Below are 18868 nucleotides of genomic sequence, written 5' to 3'. Positions count from 1 at the left end.
ATAAAAGAGAGGAAGAAGTACGTTGTTTCCGGGGTTTTTTAAATTTTTTTTCTTACTTTTTTTTTCTTACTTTCTAAATCAACCTAGTTTTGCCTTTCTGAACATTGTATAGTCATTCAGTATGTACATCTTTGCATGTGGCTTCTTTTGTTTAACATAATGGTTTTGGGATTAATTCATGTTGTATCAGTATATTGTTATTATTTTTGTTTATTGTTAGTATTGTACTGTATGACTGTAATTCAATTTATCCATCCACTTACTGGACATTTGGATTGCTTCCAGTTATGGGACATTATAAATAAAGCTGCTATAAACATTAATAGAGAAGTCTTTGTAGATACATATTTCTATTTAATTTTATAAGTAACTCTGCAACTGTTTTTCCAAAGGGGTTGTCCGTGTTACATTCCCATCAGTAAGGTATTAGCATGCCGGTTGCTCCATATCTTCACCAACACCCACTATAGTCCATTGTTTGGTTTTTTTAAATCTTTCTGGTGAGCGTATAACGGCATCCCACTGTGGTTTTAATTTGCATTTCCCTGATGCCCAATGATTTTGAGCATCTTTTCATGGGCTTATTGTCCATTTGTATACCTTCTTTTGGAAAATGTCCGTTTCAATATTTGCCCACTATATAATGAGATTGCCTTTTTCCTGCTGGTTTGTAGGAGCTCTTCATCTATTCTGGAAACGGGTCCTTTGTCAAATACATGTATTGCAAATATGAGCAACAGCAGCCCAAACAAACCGGAAGAATCCCTCCTTGAGCCAGTGGCTGTGTGAATGAGACATGGGAATTGTCTCAACTCCCATGCAGGAAAAGCATGTGGTAATGAAGGCATCGCGCTGTGTCGTGTGATTCCACTGTGAAGAGATACTTCTTTTCAACAGAAAGAAATGGCCCGTTGATAACAGGTACTCTATAAGGTGTAGAGTACAATGGTATTGTAACAGCGCTGCATGGTGACAGATGGTAGTCGTGTGAGCACATCATAACGTATAGAGGTGTCCAATCACTATGCTGTATACCTGAAACTAATGTAACATTGTGTATCAACAGTACTTCAATTAAAACATAAATTATAAGCGGCACCTGTCTGTTCCAATGGGTAGAGCATGTGACTCTTGATCTCAGGGTTGTGGGTTTGAACCCCATGTCGGGGGTAGAGATTAATGTAAAAAAAATTAAATCTTATAAAAATAGATAAATAAGGGCACCTGGGTAGCTCAGTCAGTTAAGCAACCGACTCTTGATTTGGGCTCAGGTCGTGATCCCAGGGTCGTGGGATAGAGCCCCTGCATCAGGCGCCACACTGAGGTTCTCTCTCTTTCTCTCTCTCTGCCCCTCTCCCCCACTCACGCTCTCTCTCTCTAAAAAAATTAAAGAAATCTAAATAAATACATAAATCCATAAATAAAATGAACATTTTAAAAAATAAAGTCTAATTTGGGGGGCACCTGGCTGGCTCAGTTGGTTGGGCATCTGACATCTGACTTTGGCTCAAGTCATGATCTCACAATTCGTGAGTTCGTTCATGAGTTCAAGCTGCACATCACTCTCCATGCTGACAGCTCAGTCTGGAGCCCGCTTTGGATTCTATGTCTTCTTCTCTCTACCCCTCCACTCCCCTCTCTCTCTCAAAAATAAATAAACATTAAAAAAAATAAAGTCTATTTTTCTATTTTTTTTAAAAGAAAATATCCCCTAAACATAACCAATAACTTCCTTTGGTGTATCACCAGAGAAACATGATGTATTCCATTGATGGAAGAAAGTTCACAATGTATACCAGTCTTCAAAACAGTGCCCTCCTGAGCCATTGTCAAGGATAATTTGGGCCATATGTGATTGTTGCCTGGCTCTCCCACTTCAAGGTAGCCCTGGCACAATAAGAATTTTCACTTGACATTGAAAATCCAGGTGGGGAAGGGAGTGGGGAGTCACCAAATCTTACCCTGAACCCCCTATAGTACCTATCATTGTAACTCCCTTATTTTTTCCTTTCTTGTAAGCCCAAAGGAATCCACCTGTCAGCAGAACAAGAGATTCTTCTAATCTCTAATAGAAGAATCTCCGTGAAAATGCATATATATATATGTGAATATATGTAAACATAATATATATATTATGTTATATTATATATATTATATATAATATTATATGTATTATGTACGTATATAGTATATATGCTAATATTATATATTATATATGTATTATATAATATATATTATATAACAATATATATTATATATATGAATAGTACATACACTATATATAATATAATATATGCACGCACGCACACAGGTTTGTAACTTTTAAAAAATATGGAGGTATCTCCATCCTGAAAATATATGTAGCAAAAGCTAACAGGGATTATGAGAGTGGTAAATATTTTGAAGCTCATCTATGTTTTATTTTCCCACAATGTGTTCTAACCATTCTACTCAAGTGGTAAAAGTCGGAAAATTTTTAAGATATTTTGGGAGGCATTTTAGTGCTAAAAATCTTGTTTTGCAAGACTAAGCATATATGGAAATGCTCATGGTATATTGTGATAAATCGGTAAGTAAAAAAAAAAAAAAAAGACACCAAAAAATATGCGCAGTTTGATTCCATTTTATTTGCAAGTCACATTTCACATGCTTTTTTATTTGTGGGTAGTTGTGCCTAGTGAAAATACGGATGATTTTTACTTTCTTATTTGCACTTCTCTGTTCTCTAACTTTTCTCCAATGAACATATGTCACTCTTACAGTTAGAAAAAGTTATTGGGGCGCCTGGGTGGCTCAGTTGGTGAAGCGTCTGACTCTCGATTTTGGCTCAGGTCATGATCTCGCGGCTCGCAGCATTGAGCCCCGGGTCGGGCTCTGCGCTAACAGCGCTGAGCCTGATTGGGATTCTCTCTCTCCCTCTCTCTGCTCTCCTCCCCCCACCATTCTTTCTCTCTCTCTCTCAAAATAAATAAACATTAAAAAAAAAGAAAAAGAGGGGCACCTGGGTGGCTCAGTCGGTTGAGCGTCCAACTTCGGCTCAGGTCATGATCTCACGGTCCGTGGGTTCGAGCCCCACATCGGGCTCTGTGCTGACACCTCAGAGCCTGGAGCCTGCTTCGGATTCTGTGTCTCCCTCTCTCTCTGCCCCTCCCCTGCTCACACTCTGTCTCTCTCTCTCTCAAAAATAAATAAACATTCAAAAATGTAGAAGCTGAATCCAATCGTGAGCAAACATCGGACAAACTCCAACGGAGGGACATTCCCCAAAGTGACTGGCCTGGACTCCTCAAAAACGTCAATGTCATGAAAGACTGAAGCACTGTTCCAGGTTAAAGGAGATCCAAGAAACCTGACAGCTGAATGTAATGTGTGATCCAGGGGTTCTGTGTTGCTCTAAAGGACTTTTTTGGAATAGCTGGTAAAAGCTGAATAAGATCTGAAGATTAGACAGTAGAACTTTGTCGATGTTAACGTGCTGATTTTTAAAACTGTACTGCAGTTATGGGGCGCCTGGGTGGCTCAGTCGGTTAAGCGTCCGACTTCAGCCAGGTCACGATCTCGCGGTCCGTGAGTTCGAGCCCCGCGTCGGGCTCTGGGCTGATGGCTCGGAGCCTGGAGCCTGTTTCCGATTCTGTGTCTCCCTCTCTCTCTGCCCCTCCCCCGTTCATGCTCTGTCTCTCTCTGTCCCAAAAATAAATAAACATTGATAAAACTGTACTGCGGTTATATAAGAAAATGCCTTTGTTTTTAGGAAGAACCCTCTGAAGTATTTAGGCCTAAAGGGGATCATGTCTGATAAAATATATAATTTTATATATAAATGTATATATATATATAATTATATATATAATTATATATATTTTTTATTTATATAAATTATATATAATATATTAATATATATTGTATATATTAATATATTATATATACTTTTATATATATTTTTATATATTTATTTATATAAATAATTATAAATATATAATTATATATATAAATATATATAAATATAAATATATAAATATAAAAATTTATATAAATATATATACTTATATATATTTATATATAAATATAATAATATATATAAATATTATATATTTTTATATACACATAGAGAGAGAGAGGAAATGATAAGATAAAATGTTAACATTTGGAAAGACCAAGTGAAGGATCTATGGGAATCCTTTGTGCTGTTCCTGCACATTTTCTGAAGTCTGAAATACCGTGGACAAGAAGGCCAGCGGCGTGCCTCTGGCTCAGTAGAAGTGATGGCAACGGCAGTATTTTATTTACTGAGCACTTACAAAGTACCGGATGATCTCACCTGAACCCCCCTACCAGCCGCCCCCTTAAGAGTGATTATGCCCATTTTGCAGAGAAGAATTCTGACATCAGACACAGGAAGTGACCTGCCCTGATCACACGGCCCCCGTGGCCTGTCCGTGACAGAGCTGGGGTATGAACTTGAATCTGTCTGACTCCTCACTCCCCCAAATCATCGCCGTCTACACTGCAACAAGGTCACAAATTCCCTCACACCGTGTCTGGGACTATGCAAAAAATAAATAAATAAATAAATAAATAAACCAAAAAATAAAAAAAAATTTTAAAAAAACACAAAAAACAACCAACATAGCTTCTTTACTTTGTAGAACAACAGAGAGGGGAGGGGTCAGAGTGGGGAACTAAATTTAGCTCAACCCAGTTTAAAACTTGGTCTCATTCAACAAGTTAAATAGTCTCTTGAGGTTTCTTGAATTCGGAGAGACTCAGCCTCTCCGGTGTAATTTGCTCAGGCTCTCAGATTCCTCCTTTCCTCCCCTGCTCCTCCCATATATGACAGTTGGGCTAAGGGTGAGGAGATTCAGTGGTCGGGGGCCGGCAGGCATCTGCTGGGATCTTGATGTCACTGAAAGCATCCACTGGCTTTCCAGCTACAGCTCGTTGCTGGTGAACTGGTCTGGCCTCCCGCTGACTCATCATACTGGCTAATGTCACCTCACAGTAGCTCTCTGTGGTTCTGTGGCCAGCTCTGGGTTCTTGTTCTCTTTCTAGGCTGACACCAGGCCCACCTCTTCCCTACCACATTGGGTCCTAAAACAGGTCCCTGGCCATCGGTTCAATGTCTAGGTCACCCAGAAACTAAGGGGCTACAGAGGCAGGACTGATACTCAGGTGGTAGGCTTTGCTGTTAAAATAATTCAGTGCTTCCCTCCTGGTTGGTAAAGAGCTGTTGCCCAAGACCCTTCAGTATCCCCTCGTCTGCTCCAGCTGCCTCTGGCACATTCCCAGGTCCCTGTCATACCAGAAACTAACGGGTTAACACGGCAGGCAGTCTCCAAGACTGCTCCAGCCCTGAGGCTCAGCATCCCTCCTGATGACATTAAGTATTCTGGAATGTCACCACTGTTCTTAGCCAGGGCAAGCAGGGTCCTTTCCTTACTCCAAGACTACCTGAACTTCTCTGGAAAGTCTCAAAGGACAGTGGATAAGAGCCCCCCTCCGTCACTGGCGTTCCCCTCAACTTATTGAACGTGCCTGCCCTTTCTGGGCTCTGCCCCAGGGGAAGGTGGGTCACCACTGGGGGTCATTCCCCTCTTCCTTTCCCCACCCCCAGGATGTCTACTATAGAGGCTGAAGCACTCAAATCCCAGCCTCCCTTACACCAGGAGTAGCCATGTGACCCAGGTCTGGCTCATGAGAAGGAAGCAGAAGTCTGCTGGGGAGGGGGACCAGAGACAGTTTTTGCTCTCCTGGTAAAGATGAGAAACTAGCTCAATCCAACCCTCCCCCTGCTTCCTGCTTTAAACAAGGATGTTGTGCCTCAAGTTTTGGTAGCCTTATGTGACCAGAGAGGATCCCAAGATGCTTGCCCTGATGTGGTTGCTGCCTAACGGCAGATAAGCCCATGCAAGTTGAGCTCTCTGTTTTTTCAGCCAGAGGCAATCCTGATGCAGGGCAAAGTCCGCTGGACCACCGCCCTGCCTCTGCTCCTGATTTCTACCTGCCTTCCGCGCTCACCGATCCCCGGGCCTGGCCGAGGTTGACTTCTCCTCGCTTAGCTTTCCCTGTGTATGCAAAAACTGCTTTCATAAAATCCGTGGTCTTTTTCACCTGGGCAGGCCCTTGAGGTGCTAAAATAGGAGATGAAGGAACGTAGAGAAATCCTTTTGCTCTCTCGGGGGCCTGCCTTTCAAGCCAAATGCACCATCTCATTGTGAATGGCAAAGTGTATTAACTCTACCATTATTAATCCTTACCATAATTAACTCATTATTATTATTAGCTGATATTATTACTATTAACTCTACTTTTTTTTTGCATTCCTTCTATAAATTCCAAATCTCATGATATTATAATTTATCCCCATTTCACGGATGAGGAGACCCAGGAGGCTTACGGAGATTGAGTAATCTTTCCCGAGTTGGACAGAGTGGAAGGGATATAGGCAGGACCGGAACCATTTACAACAGTCATTAATACCCACTCTCCCCGGGCACCTCCCCTCCCTCCACCAACCAACCCTCTATCCCTCCCATACGGGACCTCACCCACCCCCACATCCCCAGCATGAGGGTGGCAGGGTGGTGAGCAAGCAAGAGGAGACGGGCAGCAGCAGGTGTTTATTGGAGAGCAAGGGTGTCAGCCCAGAACCAGCTACACAGATTCAGTCTTAGAGGGCAGAGGCCTGATTCCATAGACGACACAGCACAGGGAGGCATCTGGGCACATGTGCATGTAGGTTTCATGCCTCGTACAGTAAGTTCGGCAGGCCCCTTGGCCTTTCCAGCACCGCTTGAATTCACTTCTCCCTATGCAGAGGAAGACCACAGGTCACAAAGCAGCCCATGGGTTGCAGGTTAGACCACCGTTCACAGGTTTGACCATAGATCAAGGGTTAGGCCACAGGTCACAGATCAGACCACTGTCCACAAGTTAGGCCACAGGACCCAGGTTAGATCACAAGTCACCGTTTAGCTCTCTGGTCGTTGTGTTAGGTGACTGGTCATACGACATCCCACAGGTCATAACTGAGGCCACAGGACATGAACTCTGACCACAGGTTAGACTAGAGGCAACAGACCAGACCACTAGTCACGGATGAGACAACTAGTTACAAATGAGCCCACAGATTTCAGTCCAGGTTAGCCTATAGATCACAAGTTAGACCACTGGTTACAAGTTAGAAACTAATTTCTTGTCCAGGTTAACCCATACCCCAGGTACACTCTAAGCGCTTTTCATGACAACACTGTACAATTATGGTTGGTCTTATTATGATCCCTGTGATACAGGGTAAGGAAACTGAGGCACAGAAAGATTAACAACCTTGCCCAAGTTTAGAGAGTCATTAAGGAGCAGGGCCAAGATTCAAACCCAGGTAATAAGGCTCTAGAGTCCGCTTATAACCATAGCATAAACTGCCTCACACATATGGATCCATTTAATGTTAGTGGAGGAATTTCTACCCATGGGCTATGGAAAAGGTAGGGCTTTGGAGGAATGCGTCCTGTGCCCCCTCTAAGGTCCTCTAGGAGACCTCAGGTTCCTCAGCTGTATAACTCCCTTTCAGGGGGGCAGTTATAGGGGATGTAATCATTTTAGCACAGTGTCTGGCACACGGTAAATACTCAATAAATGGAAAGGTAGATTATCAGAATGACAGCTTCCGGGGTGGGGGGGGGGGGGCAACCAGGACTCATTGGAGGCCAATCCTCTCATTTTATGGATCAAGAAAGGGACTCACCCAACTTTTCCCAGCCAGTAAGCGGTGGGTCTGGAATAGGAACCCAAGACCCTGACTCCCAGGTGAGGGCGGTTCCTACAACTACTCTTGACACATCATCACATCTTAACCTTCCAGCGACCCTGAGACCCAGAGGTGCTGTTTCCTCCTACATCGTCTGTATTCCCCGCCACCCTCGCTCCACTTCTCTCCTGGTACCCACCACTCCAGCCACGCTGGCCCCCTCACTGCTCTTCGGACACCCCCCGTCATTCTTCTGCCTCCTGCTGCTTGTAAAGATCTTCTTTATATTCTCACTGTAGTCAGATCTCTGCTCAAGCCGACCTTATATACAAAATCGTTAAAGGGGCGTCTGGGTGGCTCAGTCGGTTAAGGGTCCGACTTCGGCTGGGGTCATGATCTCGCGGTCTGTGAGTTCAAGCTCCGTGTCAGGCTCTGTGCTGACAGCTCAGAGCCTGGAGCCTGCTTCGGATTCTGCGTCTCCCTTTCTCTCTGCCCCTCCCCTGCCCTCTCGCTCTGTCTCTCTCTCAAAAATAAGTAAACATTAAAAAAACAAATAAAGAAAAACAAATAAATTGCTGAGGTTGGGTGATGATACACAGAGGGTTTTTATACTATCTTTTATTTGTGTTTGGCATTTTCTAAAATAAGGTTTCTTTTGAAAACTTACATCATTACATTAGTCTCTATTTTTGCATACGTTTACATTTTTCCATAATAAAATGGTTTTTTGTTAACTCACCTTGTTTCTTGTGTTGGTCTCTCTACTTTCATGTACATTTCAAGTTTTTCAAAACACAAAAACAAACAACCACGCAGGGGCTCCCGTGACCCTCCCCATCAGCTCTCCCATCCTCCCCAACATGCACACACCACCCTAACCCCTTGTCCTGCTTCTATTCTGCTTAGCACTTACCACCACCTGACACATGATGTGTTTATTTGGTTCCCTTCTGTCTAAAATTATCAGCCCCATGAAAGCAAGGACTTTTTTTTTCCTCTCCCAGCGGTTGTCATAGTGCTGGGACACAGCAAATGTTTTTCAAATACATATTTGTCGAGTGAGTCCCATTTTAAAGATTAGGAAACTGAGGTGAAGACTGATTTAGAAAGTTGCCCTAAGGTGCCCAGCAACTCAGTGGGGGGGCCAGAACTCAATCGCTGGTCTAGGCCTCCTCTGTCCCCCAGAATCTGGGAGGCTCTCCCTCATTTCTGCACACACACACACACACACACACACACACACAGGTGATGTTACCTGGTGGCACATGACCCAGGACCAGGAGGGCCACAATCAGCAGAAGCAGCTGCGTCATGGCCACAGGGCTTCTGGGGAGGCCACCAAAGGAGCCAGGCTTACTGAGCCCTGCTGCCTGCGGCCCAGCCTTTATCAGGCTGCAGATCAAGGCAGGAGCGTGGGCAGCAGGAGACCTAAGTGGGAGGCCGGGGCTCTGTGGTCCTGAGGATATAACTGGATCTCAGCCAGCTACGTGGGGAACTGGTCAGCCATACCTGCCAGAGATTGCTGAGCTCTGAAGCTACGGACAGGATTTCCTGAAGCGATGTCTGAGGTCAGAAACTAGACATCCTCTCCACCTGAGAGGGTGGGGAAAGGTGGGGCTTCAGAGAAACCTGGTTCAATGCCAGCGTCTCCCTCTAATCGCTGTGCTACCTTGGACAAATCCTGTAACCTCTCTGAGCCTCAGGCAGTCATCAAGGAAATGATGACAGGCCCCCCTTGCAAGGCTAAATACACGGGCCAGAACTCACTAACCCATTCAAACAAGCATGTATTTAGACCACTTGCAAAATGGAAAGAGTAACAGTACTTACCTCACAGAAACGAATGGCTACCTAGCTCATTTAGAGGATTAAGCAAAATGGTACAACGGTTCTCAAAGTGTGATACCCACACCAGCATACAGCAGCAATACCTGAGGCTTGTTAGAAATGCAAATCCTTGGGGCGCCTGGGTGGCTCAGTCGGTTGAGCGTCCGACTTCAGCTCAGGTCAAGATCTCACACTCCAATGATCTCACACTCCATCAGTTCGAGCCCCGCGTCGGGCTCTGTGCTGACAGCTCAGAGCCTGGAGCCCGCTTCGGATTCTGTGTCTCCCTCTCTCTCTGCCCCTCCCCCGCTCATGCTCTGTCTCTCTCTGTCTCAAAAACAAATAAAAACGTTTCTGAAAAAAAAAAGAAAGAAAAAGAAATGCAAATCCTCATGCTCTGCCCAAACCTGCTGCATCAAAAGCTCTGGGTGCAGGTCCCAGCAAGCTGTGGTTTAACAAGCCTCCAAATGATTCTAATGCACAGCTAAAATTTGAGGACCACTGAGACCATATGTGCAAATAGCTTAGAACAGTGTCCTACCCAGGCATCTGAGTTGCCTCTTGAGAGAGGAATAGCAGAAACAGAATTCCAGGCAGAAGGAACAGAATGTACCTGAAAGAGTGGGGCATGGCCAGAGAGGGGTTCATTAGGAGGAGAGATTGGAAACGGCCCTGCAGAGGATAGGAGCCAGAGCACGAGGGGCCTTGAATGCCAAGCTCAGGCTGTAAGCGTTGTGTAACCTGTCCAGATATCACTGTGAAATAAAGAAACTGAAACCTCAAGAAAGGAGGTGTGTTGCTCAAGGCCGTACAGCAATTGAGCCACAGAGCTGGGACTGGAAACCAAGTTGCCTCACTCCCAGACAACGTGCGACATGACATCAGTCACAGCCCATCTTGTAGGTAGGGAAAGGGACTCTCAGAAGGCCAGAGCACAGAGCACAGACATGAGGGGGCTCGGCGTCTGCCCAGAGCCCTGCGGGGCTGAGTTAATCTACAGGCTGCTGTGGGAGTTGCTCTGAGCTGGACACCTGGACCCCCTCAGCCATGACAATGAGCTCCACCCACAAGTACAGCCTGCTCTGCGTGGCCCCACACACAAACCTGCCCTCCCCAGTCCCTCATGATCTCAAAGGAAGCACCCTGCCCAAAGCGCCTGGATCCTCGCCCCCTGGATGGCCCAAATCACCAGTTCCCTATAGCCAACAGCTCTACTCTACCAGCATCACAGTGTCTCTCTCCTTCAAGTGCCTAGGAAGATTTTTTTTTTCTAAGCCACAGCGGTGAAAGAAAAGGACAGTGGGTTGCGAGGCAGAAACCTGAGTCCCGGGGCCAGGTAAGCTTCAGTTAAATATCCTTTCAGTGTTGTGTCGGGATTAAATGAGCTAATAATCTAGGCAAAGCGCTCAAATCATACTAGCCACAGCCCAAATGCTCAGTAAATATTCATCAAAGAGGGGACCGCCATTCTTCCAGACACGGGACAGACCCCTGCATAAAGAGTGCTTAACCCAGAATTTGGTGAATGAATGAATGGGATGCCAAAATCAGGTATCAGAAGTCTTCAGCGCAGACTTCCTAAGCTCCCTCGTCCCCTGGACCCACCTCCAAAATTCATTCACCATCCAGAGGAGAGTTTCTCAAAGTGGGGGCCCATGAACTCAGCATAAAGGTCACTTTGGGCACTTGTTTGAAATGCAGATTCCCAACCCCCTCTCCCAGAACTGCTGAACCCGCCTCTCTTGGAGGGTGGGCCCTGGGAATCAACATTCAACCAGTTCCGCAGGTGGTTTCTGCGAGGGCGAGATAAAGTTGGTGCACCCGGTTGCGGGCGTGAATGCAGAAGAGGATCCAGACCCAGGAATTCAGAAACCCCATCTTTCCTATCTCGCTCCCTCCCCCCCACAACCCTGACACCGCCACTACCACCCCAGGCGAAGGACTTGGGGCGTGGGTCAACTGAGCTCGGTGAAAAGTCGTTCCGCGACCGAGGCCTCGGGGCGGGGACCCCCGGGCTGCCCTGATGGGGCGGGGCTGGACGGGGCGGGGTCTCGGCTCCTCCCCCGGCCCGGGCGGCGGGGCGGGACTGGCCCGAGGGGCTGCGCGCCGAGGCGGTGGTGCAGCCTGGAGCACCCGGCAGCTGCGGCGGCCGGGGACCCTGGACCCCTCCTCAAGCGAGGTAAACGCCCGCGCAGCCCGCCGCCAACTTAGTCAAGTTGGAGCGGAGTTCGCCAGGCGCCTGCACGGGGGGCTCTGCGGCGCAGGCAGGGGCGAGGGAGGCCTCGAACCCGCGTCCCCGGGGTGAGGGTCCTCCGACCTGGGGCCCGGAGGGTTGGATAGCCTCGGACAAGGAACCCTCCCGGGATCAGGGGACTTACATCCAGGACCCTGGGCGGGGGAGGCCTGGACTCAGACCCCGGGAATGGCACATGCGCCCCAGGGCCCTGGAGGTCTCCTCCCCGCCCCCTTCCAGGACCCTGTACCCTGTCCTGTCACCAAACCTGGGGCCCGGCTGCCTCGCAACCCCTGCCCCCCAGCAGCCGCTGGAGGCTGTCGCGCCAGCATCTCCTGAATTTTTCACGTAGGGGGCGGGCCGGACACGCCGTTCCCATGGCACCAGGGCTCTCGAGTTACAGCCCAGGGAACCCCCAGATTCCCATCGCCCTTCGGAATACCAACCCACCCCGTGCTGCCTCTTAGCCCTCAGCGGAAGTGAACCCCCCAGGGGCCCTCAACCCTCCTTCGTACCCCCCAACCCCGATCTGAACCTTGGGGAAGTGAGCTGTGGGGTAGGGGAGGGCCGGGGCAATTCAGGTGCCTTTCAGAACGTAGGTCCCATGTTCCGAATGGGAGGGACACGTCTGTGGACAGGGTGTGTGCATGCTTGTATGGATCCCACCTCCCTGCTGCCCCTCTGCCTGTCCCTGCCTGTGTGTCCTGGGGTATTTGGTCATCCTCAAGGCATAGGAAGTGACCTCTGGGTGTGCATGCGTGTGCTCACAGCCTGCACGCTCACCCCTCCCAGCCTGCTCTAGGCTTACTCTGGCCCTGAAGCCAGGAAGCCCCCACCCCAAGGAGCTGAGGTGCCTCCTCCTGTCATTTGAACAAGAGAAGGTTTGGGAGGAAGTCATCTCAGAAGCTCATCTGGACCCTGCAGAAGGGGGTGACAGCACCTGGCTCACTGCCCATTCCTGCTTCTTGCTCACAGAAGGAAGGAAGGAAGGAAGGAAGGAAGGAAGGAAGGAAGGAGCAAAGCCCCTCCCACCCAAGGATGACACTAAACACCCAGCAAGAAGCAAAGACCCCCCTGCGTCGGCGAGCCAGCACTCCACTGCCCTTGTCCGCCCGGGGCCACCAACCTGGCCTCTTGTGTACAGCACCTTCCACAAAATCCCAGCATCCCCGGCTGGGCCAGTCAGCCTCCCTCAATCCTCCCCCCCGGCAACCTTCACCTGCCCCCAATGGTTGGTCCTCTGAATCCAGCGACTCTGAAGGCTCCTGGGAGGCCCTCTACCGCGTGGTACTGCTTGGAGATCCTGGCGTAGGGAAGACCAGCCTGGCCAGCCTCTTTGCAGGGAAGCAAGAGCGAGACCTCCATGAACAGCTTGGAGGTAGGGACTCTGTGGGCTGGGCTGGGTTGTGGCCACAGGAGTAAAAGCCCTGTAGTCAGGGGCACAAGGCTGCCAAGAACAGTTGTGCAACTCACACACTGCTCAACTCTAAAGGGCTTCATTCACATAGACTGTGAAGTGAATGATGCCCCCTGACAGTTGTGCAGGGCACAGCCCACACAATGGTCTAGAGGAGGGAAATTTGTTGAATTGTGAGAATTTTGCCAGTTTCTCAGGGATGATTAATTTCCATGTCATAAGGGAAGCAATTCTGAGCTCCATGAGTCTCAAAGGGAAAGAAATAAGTAGGCTTCCAGCCAGCTCAGAAACTCCCAGCCCCAACTTCCACCTCTCAGATCCTCCTACCTCCACAGACAACCATCCACGCCCGCCATGACCAGCAGCAAAATTAAGATCTTGACCCAAATGGAGACTTCCCAGGTTCCCTTATCTTCAAGTGATGCAGTGAGCAGAGAGAGCCGGGGGCCCCAGGATGAGGAGAGAAGGGACAGGACACAGGAAATGAAGAGGGGTCCCTACAGGACTAGCTGAGAGTCCACAGGACGAGTAGAGAGGGAGGTTGGTTAAAAGCAAAGAGAAAGTGGGGACACTCTGGCCCCTTCTCTAGCCTTGACCCCTCTGAGTGTGAGAACCCATATGAGGCATGTACATACGTGTACCTGTAGGCGTGACCGATGCGGAGACTGAGGCCCAAAGAGGGTTCATACGACCTGCCTGAAGCATGCACTAAGCCAGGGACAGAACGGGAATGAGAGAATTCCCAGCCAACTTTAACCCCACCATCCCATACGTGTCAACCAACAACCAACCAAAGTAGCAAAAGTTTTCTCAGCACCTACTATGTGTCAGATATCTTGCTGGCAGCTGGGGAGACATGGGCTCCTCGTGGAGCTTCCTGACCTGTCAGGAGAGACAAGACATCAAGCAAGTGCCAGGAGCACTTCCAACACAAGTGGAGGGGGCGCTGTGATCAGAAAGGGGACTAGGGGAGGCCACACCCTCCCCAGGCCTGCTCCTCCTCCCTGAGATCTGGCTCTTCCCTTGGTTGCAGAAGATGTGTACGAGAGGACCCTCACGGTGGATGGAGAGGATACCACGCTGGTGGTCATGGACACCTGGGAGGCTGAGAAACGGGTATGGCACAGCAGGCAGGACTTGGGGGGGGGGGGTGCTGAGCCTAGGACCAGACCCCTGTCCCCTCCTCGGACACTACACAACAGGGACATGGCAGAGGCCATCCTCAGCAACCCCCAAGGCCAACAACTCCCAAGCAGCCTTTGGAACCAAAGACTGAAGAACCTCATGACCGTGAGTCCTTTCTCACTCCATTGATGCCCTCTACAGCCATCCCAGGATGTGCTTCTCCCCCTGCCGACCCCCACCTTGTCCTCAGGACCCTCATCCCACACACTACCCCCCACACACTGTGCAGAAGGAGGAACACTGCATTTAGCACCAAAATGTCTGAGGGTAAACCGACCCCCTTTCTCTTGCCTCCCAGCTGTGTGGCTTTGTGCAGGTGACTCACCAGTCACCCTGAGCTTCAGTTTTCTCAACTGATAGATGGGTTGATCGTTCCTGCCTTCCTTACCAGCTGGTTTTTTTAAGTCCTTATGCAATTTCACAGTGGTGAGCAAGCGGTGTGCAGCATGAGACAATGCTGAAAATAGGTGAAGAGATGTAAATAATGATCATTCTAATGACTTGTAACTTGGTAGCCAGTAAAGAAAGAAACCAAAGGAAGTCCTTCCCTACCCCCTTCCAGAGCAGGAAGAAAGCAGACAGGGATATGTCCCTGTTATGCTTGTCTCACCTTGTCTGAGTTTTCTTTTCTCTTGCTATACAGATAATACATGCTCAGTGTAGAACTTTGAAGAAATACAACCAGAGAGAAGGATGTAAAAATCACCGGGAGCCTATCTCAGTAAGGGGTAGGCCCCGCCCCTAACATGCAGAGAGGCCTCGCCCATGGGGTGGGGCTTAGGAGGGCACTGTTGGGTGATTGGCCAGAATGGCTGACAGCCCTAGCGATAGGCAGAAAGGATGGGGACGAAGGAGCTAAGTGGCCAATTCTTTTCCGGCAGAATAAAAGAACACCCAAGTCCAAATGAGCGTGATGAGGATGATGACGGTCTTCCTAACAGCAGCTGGCATTTATGCAGCTGGGTGGAAGCCCACCCTTTTCCCAAGAGTCAGCCCCTGTGCTAAGCTCTGTATATATATTATGATGTTCAGGCAAAGCAAAATCTGTGAGTATTCTGACTCCCATTCTACTGATGAGTAAACCAAAGCTCAGAGAGGTTCAGTAATGGGTCCAAAGTTGTCAGAGAGCAAGTGGAATTCAAACCCAGATCTGTAAGACTCTGATCCTGTATTCTTTTTTTTTTAAGTTGTTTTTTGTTTTGTGTTGTTTTGTTTTGTTTTGTTTTGAGAGAGAGAGAGAGAGAGAGAGAGTGAGAGAGCAGGGGAGGGGTGGAGAGAGAGAGAATCCCAAGCAGGCTCCGTGCTGTCAGCGCAGAGCCCAATGTGGGGCTCAAACTCACGAACTGTGAGATCATGACCTGAACCAAAGTCAAGATTCAGCTGCTTAACCAACTGAGCCACTCAGGTGCCCTCCGAGTCTGTACTCTTATGCACGAGGACTGTCCCTCTCCATCGCCACTGGGAACACCACCTTCTGAGCCTTCAGCTGGGGTTTCACCCCTTTACCCATTCATTAAAAAACACTAGTGGGATATGTATCACGGGCCAGGACACTGGAGACCCAGCAGCATATAAGATAGATGCGTTCCCTGGCCTTATGGAGCTCACAGGCTGGTGAGGGAGGGGCTACTTTTGAATGCAATTGAAAATCCTATGGGGCAGAGTCCAGTGAATTAAGAAAAGGGATCAGCCTAGAAGTCCCATTTGGGAGGCAGGCGGGGGGAGGAGTACTGGAACTGGAATTCTGTGCCCAGCTGGCTGGCTGTATGGCCTTAAGAACGTTTTCTCTCTCCTCTGGCCCTTGGTTTTCCTACAAGTAAAATGGGGAAACTGGTTCAGTTTGAACAAGTTAGTGACGGTGGAGGGTCGAGGCAATTTCCAAAAAGGGTCCACAGTAGCAGTGTCATTGGATTGAGTATTTATTTACTTAGTTACTTATTTATTTGAGAGAGAGGTGGGGGGAGGGAGGGAGGGAATCTTAAGCAGGCTCCTTGCTGTCAGTCTAGCAAGACTGAGCCCTCCTCAGAAACCAGACACAAGAGCTGAACCCTTCTCAGCAGGAAGAGAAACCAAACAAATCTTTGGTCTCCAGTGTCCAGCCCACACTAGGAATCCAGGAATGAGAAAATATAGTCAGGTGGGCTCACTAGCCCAATTTTGCAAAGAGAAACTGGGGCTCAGAGAGGGTTGGTGGTTTGCCCACGGCGACGATACAGACAACAACGGCAGAATTTGTTCCTCAAACCTGTCTAGGTTGTAAGCCTCAGCCCCGGTCCACCCATCAGACCATCCATCCCAGCCTCAGCCCGGGTCCACCCATCAGACCATCCCAGCCCCACCTTTCGCAGCGACGCCCCTCTAGCGGAGAGGTAGGTACCTTACGGTTTGAGGATAGGCCTGGGGTCCCTCTGTTGCAGGATGAAAGCTGGAGCCAGGATTCATGCCTGCAGGTGGGCAGCGCCTATGTCATTGTGTATTCCATCGCAGACAGAGGCAGCTTCGAGAGTGCCTCTGAGCTCCGCATTCAGCTGCGGCGCACGCATCAGGCCGACCATGTGCCCATCATCCTGGTGGGCAACAAGGCTGACCTGGCACGCTGCCGGGAAGTCTCCGTGGAAGGTGAGCCGTCTACTCCACCCTCCTCCTCCAGCTTTCTCTCTGCCGCTAACCCTAACCCTGGCCCCATCCTGCATCTACTTGCCTCAGCCTAAAAGCTAGGAACTGTTCTTGCCTCCTCTCTCACTTCCGGAAACCAGTCCCCCAAATCCTGTGAGGCCCACCTCCCTTAACCCCACGTTCCCTTCCCCCCATGCCCACAACCTCTGCCCCATCCTGGCATCTCCACCTTAGTCTGGGCCAGCCCCCCTACTTCTCTCTCCCCGTTCAATCAGTTCTCCTCGCCAGCTGCCAGAGTTTTCCAAAACCAGACCTGACCTTGTCCCTACTTTGCATAAAAATCCCCCTATGGCTCCCCCATGCCCTTAATCAGAGACACTTTGTCCACCGGACGGGATAGGTCCACTGCCTACAATCTTTTCAGGGGCTTATACCTGAGACCTGAAACAATTATGAGCTCCAAAACAAATACAGTGAGAAATTTGTAAATTCCAATTTCACAAAGCTTTAATCATCTACAAAACTTCATATTGTGACAGCCAACAACTGCAAACCAAAACGTTTAGTTATATATAAGTTGTATTTAAAGTGGGATGGGGAATTAATTTCAATACATTTGATAACATGTGGGACCCATAAAGATCTCAAAATGGCCTTCCTCACAGGGCAAAATCTAAAAAATATGGAAACTGAGAGCCAGAGAAGGTAAGCCAGCTCCACGGGGTCACCAGCCACTGGGGGCTAGAACCCAGGCCCCTGTCTCCCAGCCCAGTGGCTTCCTGGAGATGGAAGACGATATATGCCTTGTGAGCAAACATCCCCAAATTCCGCAGCAAAATCCCCAGGCGATTTTGTGAAAATGCTGTCCCAGATCTCATCCCAAACCTCCCAAATCAGATTCTTGGCTGGTGGTTTCAGGAATCCGCATTTTAACAAGCTCCCCCAGATAATTCTAATGCACAGCTTAGACCCTTTACCTGGCATTCAAGACCCTTCCCAGCCTCGCTTTGCATCAGTATCAGTCACTAGCCTGTGCACTAACTCCTCAGAGCCGGGTCTCGTTGTCCTCGGAATCCCCTGGCACCCAACGCAAGTTAGGGCACAAAGAAAAAAGTGACTCATCTTGAGACTCAACGCACCTCTTCCTACCTTTATGTCCCCCTCCACCCGGCCCGTCTGACCCCGCCCCTCAGAGGGCCGCGCCTGCGCGGTGGTGTTCGACTGCAAGTTCATCGAGACGTCGGCCACGCTGCAGCACAACGTGGCCGAGCTCTTCGAGGGCGTGGTGCGCCAGCTGCGCTTGCGCCGCCGGGACAGCTCGGCCCCGGCGCCTCCCGCGCCCCGACGGCGTGCCAGCCTGGGTCAGCGGGCTCGTCGCTTCCTGGCACGGCTGACGGCCCGCAGCGCCCGCCGGGCACTCAAGGCCCGCTCTAAGTCTTGCCACAACCTGGCGGTGCTCTGAGGCCGCCCTGCCTCCTGGGGGTGGCGGAACACTGGGCTGCATTCTGAGCTCCACCGATGCCACCGAGGGTCCTCGACGCAGTTGCCTGGACTCGGCACAGTGGGCTGTGCCTGTCCGCTGCCCCGAGGGCCGCAGCATCTCCCAGAGCTGCAGCTTCAGGGACCCCCTCCGCCCCAGGAAGGGGTGGACAGACTATGGGACCGAAGCCTCAAGTTGGGCACAGAGTAGGGTTTTGTTTTTGTTTTTTTATGCGGTGCGTGTCTTTTTGTAAAAATCTTCCTTGTCCCTTGGCTCTGGCCAACTCACAATAAACCAGACCAGAAGGATGTCCTGTCTGCATGCCCAGACCTCTTCTTTTGGAATCTTCCAGGCATCTCCACCTCC

The 18868-nt window shown here is 49.3% G+C and overlaps 2 protein-coding genes across 2 annotated transcripts; one reads left to right on the top strand and one right to left on the bottom strand.

Moving 5' to 3' along the window:
* Window positions 1-6592: 6592 nt before the first annotated feature.
* On the bottom strand, window positions 6593-9705 carry DEFB124 (defensin beta 124). Its single transcript, XM_027070304.2, has 2 exons — window positions 9000-9705; window positions 6593-6806 (listed from the first exon to the last, which is right to left on the bottom strand). The coding sequence occupies exons 1-2, from the start codon at window positions 9055-9057 to the stop codon at window positions 6652-6654; spliced, it is 213 nt and encodes a 70-aa protein (XP_026926105.1). The 5' UTR covers window positions 9058-9705; the 3' UTR covers window positions 6593-6651.
* Window positions 9706-11629: 1924 nt separating this feature from the next.
* On the top strand, window positions 11630-18804 carry REM1 (RRAD and GEM like GTPase 1). The gene is made up of 5 exons (XM_053200114.1): window positions 11630-11750; window positions 12780-13182; window positions 14255-14337; window positions 16824-17025; window positions 18216-18804. Exons 2-5 carry the CDS (start codon window positions 12843-12845, stop codon window positions 18482-18484), a joined length of 894 nt encoding a protein of 297 aa, XP_053056089.1. The 5' UTR covers window positions 11630-11750; window positions 12780-12842; the 3' UTR covers window positions 18485-18804.
* Window positions 18805-18868: the final 64 nt, after the last annotated feature.

The sequence above is a fragment of the Acinonyx jubatus genome, chromosome A3, assembly GCF_027475565.1.
Source record: "Acinonyx jubatus isolate Ajub_Pintada_27869175 chromosome A3, VMU_Ajub_asm_v1.0, whole genome shotgun sequence".
Lineage (NCBI taxonomy): Eukaryota > Metazoa > Chordata > Mammalia > Carnivora > Felidae > Acinonyx > Acinonyx jubatus.
The sequence above is the reverse complement of the archived record's forward strand: the minus strand, read 5'-3'. Positions and strand labels throughout refer to the sequence as shown.

Excerpts from the sequence above, each read along its gene's own strand:
- DEFB124 (XM_027070304.2), bottom strand. The coding sequence starts at position 9,057 with ATGACGCAGCTGCTTCTGCTGATTGTGGCCCTCCTGGTCCTGGGTCAT. Across the intron at positions 6,807-8,999 it reads CCTGGGTCATGTGCCACCAG|GGAGAAGTGAATTCAAGCGG; the intron begins GTAACATCACCT and ends TCCTCTGCATAG.
- REM1 (XM_053200114.1), top strand. The coding sequence starts at position 12,843 with ATGACACTAAACACCCAGCAAGAAGCAAAGACCCCCCTGCGTCGGCGA. Across the intron at positions 14,338-16,823 it reads CCTGGGAGGCTGAGAAACGG|GATGAAAGCTGGAGCCAGGA; the intron begins GTATGGCACAGC and ends CCTCTGTTGCAG. Across the intron at positions 17,026-18,215 it reads CCGGGAAGTCTCCGTGGAAG|AGGGCCGCGCCTGCGCGGTG; the intron begins GTGAGCCGTCTA and ends CCCGCCCCTCAG.